General features: G+C 32.6%; 1 protein-coding gene across 1 annotated transcript; it reads left to right on the forward strand.

Annotated features, from left to right (window-relative positions):
- The first annotated feature begins 8,376 nt into the window (after positions 1-8,376).
- On the forward strand, positions 8,377-9,685 carry LOC130665986 (uncharacterized). The gene is made up of 3 exons (XM_057466620.1): positions 8,377-8,806; positions 9,094-9,104; positions 9,162-9,685. The coding sequence occupies exons 1-3, from the start codon at positions 8,538-8,540 to the stop codon at positions 9,296-9,298; spliced, it is 417 nt and encodes a 138-aa protein (XP_057322603.1). The 5' UTR covers positions 8,377-8,537; the 3' UTR covers positions 9,299-9,685.

The raw sequence follows: 9,685 nt of genomic DNA on the forward strand, positions 1-9,685 counted from the left end.
AGAGTGTTTATTATTCTAAAAGTGGTCGCTGCCAGGATATATAAAAGCTCATTCAATTCGTAACTAGTGTCGCTTCGGTAGAACTGAGTAGACGTCAGATAATTATTTTGATAAAATATTTATACAGTCAGTGTTAGTTCAGTCAACTATTATATACTTGATACAAACAATATGTCTTCACCATCTTCTAAGTGTCCTAAGGGTGTATCAGTTTGCTTCATACCCAAGGAGTGGAATGAGTATCCAGCAGCAACTCTAGATTGTGTACTGACGACTGACATTAAGGAGCATTTGAAATATTCCAAAAGAGTGGAGGGTGCTCCTATTTCTGTTGGTGGTGTGCCAGCAAAACTCGAGTACTTTGGCCCCAGCATTTGGATGCGCAAAGACGGAGATACGGAATGCAAACCTTCCAAAGATTATGCTATGCGTCACATACAAGACGACTCGAAAAAATAATAATGGTGATATCGTTTTATATTTAATCTGTTAATTTACTGGTTTAAATTCTGCTAAAGACAGTGTGTTGTGAGAAAATTTTTTGTTCTTATCACAAGTGATTACCTGATTTCACATGACAGTGACGTCTGAAACCAAGTGGAACGTGCCTTGCTTCAGAGAAACAACCAGATGGGTCACGGAATATTGATAACCCAGTTTTAATCTAAATATGGTATTGATCTATTGTATTCGTTATCTGTTATCAGTAAATGAAGTTTTTTTATTTTCAAGGCCTTACTTATTTGATACCTCTATTACTATCCAAAGCGAATACCCCTTGTTATTTTGAATTTCCGAATTCTACATCGCAAATGAAATGATACGCAAATAAACACGGACTTAGCAAAAATAGGTAAAATAATAAGAAATCTTGGAAGATTGTTATCGTCCATCTATATAATAGATGCTTAGTATTTATAAAAACAAAATTTAAATAGTATTCCTATTAATGCAAATGTGACTTTTTTTTCAAGTTGTTAATTTTGCTGCAATGCGAAATACTAATATGCATGAAGAGGTTACGTGATTAAACTACATCAACTTTTTAGCGCTTGACCTTTAAAACCTCACCCCAACTTAGTCATTCACACACTCTAACTATGGCACTGTTAAAATACACAAAGTAGGGTTAAAATTAATGGGAAGTGATACTCAGTATCACTACTACTGTCACATTCCCCCACTTGACACGCACCGAGAAGTTTTGAGGATCACAAACGCTAAAGGGTTGACTTACGGCCAAACTTCTCCATAACTTTCTAAGTAAATTAGGCATACAAGATGTCCGTCACATAAAGCAAATGAACGGTTTGTACTTCAAAGTCCGACTATCACTGTTACGACATGGTAATAATTTACTCTCTTGCAGTATACTTTTTTTAGGAATAACATCCTCAATAAATTATATAACAAATAACTCGACTGAATTTTATTACCAATAAACACCTACACATTAGATACAGAAATAACTCGTAAAAGCGTATTAATACCTCACCACCTTGTATTACTCATCCACCAGATTAACTTAACCTTGGTCAATAAAACTAGTTTCTGTCTTGCTCACATGTCCGCAACGCGCAGACTCAGTGGAGCCGCGCCGTGAATTCTCGCGCAGTATCACTTTCGCGGGGTTTTTTAAAACAGTCGATAATAACTATTGAGTAATTTGTATATTCAGTACATAAACTCGGTGTAAAAGTAATAATTTATTTAATTGTAACATTAAATAGTCTTCTGTGGTCTTTCAAATATCGACACATTATTAGACAACAATTAGTGCTCGTTATAAATTTAGTCCGATAATGATCCCGAGATACTAGTAGTTTCTGTAACCTCGGAACCTGATGATGAACTAGATCGATCCTCTTTTGATTTAGATTCATAGTAGAATGGAGACTTCGTTTCTGACATCTTCAGGTGCAACTCTGTCGGTCTAGATGCCGGCAATTCATCAATAGCTCCAGTATGGTGAGAAGAAGTTGAAGCCACTGCAATGTTAGACTCATCTAATTGTTCACGGGATTTTTCTGCGCTTTTCCGCTCCAAATGGTTAATTTGTTCATTTGTTTTTTTTCTGATACCCATAATGTCCTTTAGTTTCTGAATATTTTCAGAGGCTACTAACTTTATTTCTTCTCCTGTTTCTTTACATTTTTGGATGGAACGTTTCATCATTTAGATCTACAAAATTAATTTCATTCGTAATACTAATTTAGATGAATGTGAATTCTTTGTTAAACCTGCACGGAAAGTTTGAATTCCTGCTGCAATCATAGGGAAAAAGTTCCTACTTTTCTCTTACCTAAATAGCCCGGTTCGCTCGGCAAAAATTTCTTTATTTTGAAGACCACCCGATATTCTAACTTTTGACTACATTTTGAGAACAATTTAAACCACAAGTTGGTGTAAATCTACTGCCACTTTTTGCGGGAAAATTGACAGAAAGTTGCGGGAGAGTAGCAATAAAGAAAAAGGTGCTTTGAATTGGACGAAAAGTTGTTGGAAAGTTGGTGTCCATAAATTGAGCATGAAATCTTTGCCTTAAAATTTTGGACAGTAACTGTCAGTCAATTTGCAGTCAAAGGGGCTATCAGAGTATAAAAAAGGCAACAGAAAGAGGTCGAAATTTAAACTTTCAGGTGCAGATCTATTAGAAAATACCATGCACATCAGGAAGGGAGGACGTCCCAATCCGCGTGTACGCCACCCTTCCCTTTAGCTCGGGTTTGCAATTACGGACACCGATTGCAACGTCCTGTTGTCCTTTCTTGGTGTGTTACAGCCTATAAAAAAAACTTACTCCGTTTGATGAATTACAGCTAAAAATAGTATACTTTCTATGGAAGCAAGCTTACACTACTGGCGATATGTGAAGTACCACCATCTTAAATACCCAGTATTTTATAGCATTTTTATCGCCTTGTTTTCATATTGTCACTTCAGTAATTGGACAAGTGTTCATAACCTTTTAACATTATGATGACTGAAAATAAAGTGTTTTTCTGTAGCAAACGCTTGTAGGAATTTTCCCTCTCATTAAGACTGCAATTTTCGTGATAGTTTATGGCATCGAGGCTAATTCTAAGAAACTTTTGCTCAAAAAAATCAAGAAAACATGAATGCTTGTGATGTTTTGACATTCTAATAGTTTGACACATGACATCTAGTAATTCTAAATCCGTTCAATTTGCTGCAGCTTCTAAGTCTTTTGAACAGAAATAGCTGATGCTCCATTTACATAAGGAGGGATTTTGTCTAGGGAGAGATCCTTTGCATCTAACTTTTGGTCAATAAGAATTTATATTACCAGTTACTGTGTCTTGAATTGAAACCAAACTCAGAACGAATTACGGTCCTTTATTGTTCCATAATTGGTAGCAATGAAGTTGATTGCAACGAAATGAATATGACCATATAAAGTAATTGTAAACAAAATATAAATTATGGGATGAAGTTATACATTCCATAGGAGTAGAAAGTAATCATAATACTTATTTTTTCTTCTTAGAAATTTCACTGTAACGCCTTTTCAATGGATTCGATTCACCCGGCTTGCTAAACGCTTCAATAATCTTCGCTTGTATCATTTTGGAAACTTGTTGTTCCGCAGCATTCTTGCTATTCTGAAGTGGGGCGAATGATCCCCACGTTTGGGAACGACTTAATGATGACGAACTTGCTGGTTCGTTCTTCTGAAAAGTCAAATTTTAGAAATAGAGTTCCTTCGACTATCGGTTATCAGTCAACATATAATACCGTGGATGCCGGAAGATAAAATTATTGGAACTTTTTTTTTGTGAGTATAGTAGTGGATGCCCTATTAATATAGAAATCATTTCCATAGAAAAGTCCGAGGCATAACACGACATTACTTTTTGAAATATTTCTATAATTTCAGAGATGTTTTAAATAATCATAAGAATAGTTGCTATTATGTACAGAAATTATGACATTGATTTTTTGGAACCGTTCCATTAGTTTTTTCCGTCTACTTACTGATGATTGATCGCTCATCTTCTCGCTTTTCAAAAGCAGGAATCAAAATATTCAATTTCCTAGCCGTATGCACGACGTCTGCTCTTTCATAAATCTGAAATCACATAAACTCTGATTAATTGTCAAGCGTATTTTCGTCACGGGATCAATGACAATATTTTTTGACGACTAAAAAAGGAACGGGTGTCTCAATAAAGAATATGATGTCATAATTTGAATAATTTTTCGCGCCGACCCTCCCAAGGTTTAAACAGTGAATCCTAGATGTTGGTGACATTTTAGCCGGGAAGAAAAGTTCTTGTATGATCATACATAAATCATATAAAAGTGACTCATATAAAATTATATAAAGTCATATAATGATATAAAGTTATATATACCCGGGAAAAAATGATTTTGTCTAATCATATATATAATAACCTATATATGATTAGATCTAAAAATTTTCAGGATCTAAAAAGATATAATTATATATAATCATGCATGAACGAATTTAAATTTTTGAAAAACATCTAATCTATCGATTAACTACTATTTTGCTAAGGGGTCACCCATCAAACTAATGTGCTACCTCAATGCTGCTCAACTTTGAATATCGCTGGATTGTCGTCTGCTTTACACATAAGCATTTACAATCCATAGGATTACTTGAATCACATGATCAAATTGATACATCCTACATCAATAATGCACCAAATATGATTAAAATTCATCACATTTGTATTTTATATAAAATTATAAGTTTCTTTAAGATAACCAGCTTATAAGACCATAAAAATTTACATATAAGAATCATAAAACTATACAAACTTTTATATAATCATATATGATTTTATATAACCTTATTCAACTCTTTTGTCATTATACAAATTTATTTATAACTCCATTGGTACACTGGTATAACCCAACATCCAAAAGTTTTCCATTAGTCCATATACCTACGATTCAAACTACTTAATTCATTATAAATATGGACACGATACCGATTAACGGTTTATTTATAACTAAATATAAAACCACATACATTTTTATAAATTATCTGAATTCTTATAAGAATTTTATAAGGTCATATAAGATTTCATATGATAATATATGATCATACATAGTTATGCATAATCATATAAAACATGTTCTTGTAATTTTATAATGTTATAACTTTATATAAAGTTACATGGAATTTTATAAGATCATATGACTTTTCATATAATCATATATGACTGTATATAACTTATAAAATTTTATCTGGTAATGTTATAAACTCATATATAACTTTATAAAAAATCACATCAACTTTTAAAAAACCCCTATAAAATTATAAAAATTCTTACAAGTATTCTATAAGATCATATAAGCTTTTATGTAATCATATATGATTTCCATATATTTCTTATGTGATCATATATAAATTATATATGAATATATGTTTATATACGAGCATTAAAAATCTTTTTTTCCCAGGTATAGCTTGAAAAAAATTAAATCGACTAACAAATTGTTTGAAATACTTCTCATACAGTAACAACTTACCAACTTGTAGCTCAGCAATATTTTACTTGGAGTCGAAGCCTTTTTCGTTGAAGGAACAAAGAACGATTGTCATATCTTCTACTGAGACGACTTATTTATATCATCTTGATATTGGCCAAAGAAATAAAATAATAACCCGTTGTTCGGTTCCAAAAAACCCACAAGTGCAAACAAATTAAAAAAATATGAATCGCAAAATGTCAATCAAAAAAATTTCAAACGTTAATTCCAATGCAAAAATATTCATGGAGTTTTATAGCTTAACCACCAATCAAAACAGAGCAATTATGATTTGATAAGTGACATTTATCTTTTAATCTGAAAGTTCTGATTTTTATAGTTTGATAGTATCATTTATTGCAAGCTTTATTGAGGAGTGTTGTTTTTGTTCAATGCAAAACATAAATAATCATTCAATTTGTATGCAGCAATAGAATATGACACACTATTTTTGGCATTTGGTTAAAGTTATAAATCGAGACAATAAAATTATTGCACTGAACATAGGTTTGTTTTGTTTAAATCAATTGTTGCAACAAAATATTCGATTAAGCGAAGGTAATTATCTAAATTACTAAGTTATAGCAGCTGGAGTAGTAAACAAAATTGATCAATTAGTTTGTAAATGGCATCGCATTGATAATTAAAATATCTACTAATTAGTGAAGTTGGAAGTTTAGATTTATCGAACAAAAGTAATACTTTGGTAGCTTTTGGTTTTTTTATAAATTTATGTTAATTTTAGATAATAAATTAGTAACTATGTCCTATTATTGTAATACAGTTGCAGTATTATTTCTTAAATTCATTTTTTAACTTTTTAGTACTTGACCTTAAAATTGAATTTCCATGCGCTCTCCCCACTCAAAATTTCCGGGAATGTTTCAAGACTCCCCAATGCTAATGGAATAAAAATCGAAATTTGTCTATACTTATCGGTATTGTAAAAAAATTTTGTTAGTAAAACGAAATCTGTCCGAAATGATACTTTTATTTGTCAATAATTTTTAATGACAAATAGATATGGCGATGCAGATTCAAAACGTTAAAGTCTCTTAAAAAAACGGGTCTCCGCGAAAAATGAAAGCGTTGGTAGATGAGTCTCATGTAAATAGTTTTCGATTTTGAACTTTTGTTGAAATAGAAAATTTCGATTTCAAGACTCCTCCTGGTACCGATAAGTAGCATTTGTATGAAGATTTCTTCCCGATGATCATAAATCGCACTAGGGGCGATTGTCAGCGAGAAATTTTCAATTAGACCTGCTACAGACTATCAGAAAAGTTTATGATGTCAACTTGAATTCTATCATTTTGCCGAATAGTTAAGTCATAATTTTCAGTACATTATCTAAATATTTTGTTCAGTATTTTTGTTCATAATCACGAAAGCTATAAGATTTTCTAACTAGTAAAGTATGCAGATGAGTCTAAAAGTGTTTTAATGATGAATCATTAGTAGGATGTAAAAATTAACTGTATTGAAAAATGAGATATTTTTTGTGAATTGAATACAAGCTCGATTTAATCAGGATTCCGGATAGTCATTTAAAAAGCTTTTATATTTTGTCATCAATAAATTATATAATCAGTAATTATATATAATTAATGAACGATTAAAACTTTATTTCAATTCGTTAAAAGTAGGTCATGCTAGATCGATAAATCAATGCAGGTCGCTCAAAAAAAGTGGTAACAACTTCCGTCCACTATTTTTATCTTAACATCCCAAAAATTATCATTCGTTTCTATTATCTTGCCCTATCGGAGATGACATTCTTTTTTCCGAGTTGACAATCATTACAATTTCCGATGGCAAAATTGAATACTTTTTCAATATTGGAAATATTACTGTCCAATATGGTAGCTATTACCATCGGCAATAATGAATCTTACAATATAAGAATAGTTAACCTATTGACATATAATCTGATAATCATTGTCGCTGCAACAACGAAATCGTTATCATTATTTCGCTGCGTGTGAAACTATCGTAAACATCGTACACCGAATGCAAATATTTGGCCTTAGTCCAAGCCCCTGTGGAATTGGTTGAATAAATGTTTATTTTGAAGCGATCAACAGTAGTTAGGGTTGCTCCAGAAGCGTTTAGTTAATCAACTTTTATGTTTTCATAATATTTGAAGACAGTTAATTGTAAGTGAACTATAAATATTAGACAATCTGTGATGGCCAACATTGATACATCTTTCGTACTTTTTTATTTGTAAAGAATAGTTCATTTTTCCACGTCATGTGTTGAAAATACTTGTTTACACGAGTGTTAACAATATAAACAAGCGAACGGCATGATGATGTGTGCAGCTGTGGAAAGTGATTACGACAGAAATCCGCTAGAATTTGCGATCATGGTCAACCCTTTAGCTTTTGGGAGTTTTGAATTATTTCGAAGGTCATCGAGTAAAAAAACGCGAATCAAAAAGAGTCATGGATTCGTATTCGTACAATGAAAGTGGAGTACTTGTCCCTTACGCTCATTTTAACACTACGCTGCGTATAGAAACAGTGCCGTAGTTAGGAATGTTTACATGACTGCTAAACGTTGAAAAAAAAAGATCCTTTTTTTTTAATATAACATGCCCCTGTTGCCGAAGCTGTGCGCTAACATTAGCTCCAAAACGGCGCAAGTGAACCTGTAGGGAGGCGGTTTAAGGTCAAGCGCTAAAAGGTTGTAAGGTTGTAATATAAGAAGATAAAATTCATCATCCAGACCCCTAAAAGTGTTTCGGGATCCTGGTGGACTCGGAACATCTCTGGTGGAGAAGGTAAACCGGTCGATTAATATCTAAGCAATTCGAAAACTTGTGTGATTAATAACCCTAGGTCTTTTCCTCGTCGATTCTATTATTACTAATTCAAAACCTACGCAAGTGTATTTAAACACTCTTACTTCCTAGACCTATTCAGTGCACTAGTCTCTTTCGCAAAACTAGTCATTCTAAATCTTATAACTTTTGCTCTACTTTCTTTGTTCTTTTGTGTTATTTCATTAAAATGCAGTCAAAATATACGTGTTATGTGCCTATTGAATGGAATAACTATGGTGAAAAATTTCTTATCAACGAAGTAAGAAATAAAGCAATAAATCAGTGGAGAGAACACCAACGGCTCGAGGGAACAACAGTACGGTTAGGAGACGTAACAGCGATATTAAGTCATGCGGGGTACTATGTATGGATGCGTAAATCTTGTGACCGAAGAAATTATCCTATTACGAATGAATACTTTGGAATCACTTTGGATTGCATTCTCTGCTCACACTTGTAAGTAATTTATTCATTTTCGGTCTTAATATTCCGTGTGAAATATCTCGATGATTTTCAACTGGAACAATAAAATGTGATTGAAATTCGTAGTTAACACAAAGATTTTTCTGCTGTTTCAGATGTTTTGCGTCGTGCCATCACAAAAAATACATTCGATAGTCCCGGCAGTGATGTAGAACTTAATCAAAAAAATGAAATTCGTTCTATTAGACTGAAGGTCAGTTACAAAAAATTAATCTTGTTAATTATCGTAAAATTACTAATGTGTACTTCAACTTAATCAGAGTTGGGCAGAGTAGCTTAATAATAGTATTACAGAATTTATCTATTTAAAATCTATGGGGCGAAAAAGTGGAAGCCTACCCAACAAAGGCAGTAAGTTATGTCTTATGCACTAGCATCAATAACCACTGGAATAATTACAAAAAAGTGGAGGGCACTGTTGTGAAAATTGGTGATGTGGCAGCGAAATCAAAGTACCGAAACTAACGCTTTCGGATGCACAGGTATGGAAACTATGATGCAAATCATATCCCTGCGAATATTCTTTGACTTACTCAGAGCATTGTGAGTGTCCACGTAAATAAGTACATTCTGTTACATAACCTGCTGTTAATGTCTTCGTTTCTAGGTCTTTTATTAAGAATTATGCTTTCCGGCTAGAACGTTAAGGTCCATTTTAAGAGTTGTTTTATATAATTTTCTATTGGTACTTTTTTCACAATTTAATGATGGACTGTTAACTATTAATAAATAAATTATTGTTTTGGAAGTTTTATTCCTTATTATTACTATAACTTCCCTAAAGCACCAGCTTGTTGATTATTGAGAACTTCCTGAAGTCACTATAGCAAACAAAATGATGCGCAAAGTCAT

The sequence above is a fragment of the Microplitis mediator genome, chromosome 3 (genome assembly GCF_029852145.1).
Source record: "Microplitis mediator isolate UGA2020A chromosome 3, iyMicMedi2.1, whole genome shotgun sequence".
Classification (NCBI taxonomy): Eukaryota; Metazoa; Arthropoda; class Insecta; order Hymenoptera; family Braconidae; genus Microplitis; species Microplitis mediator.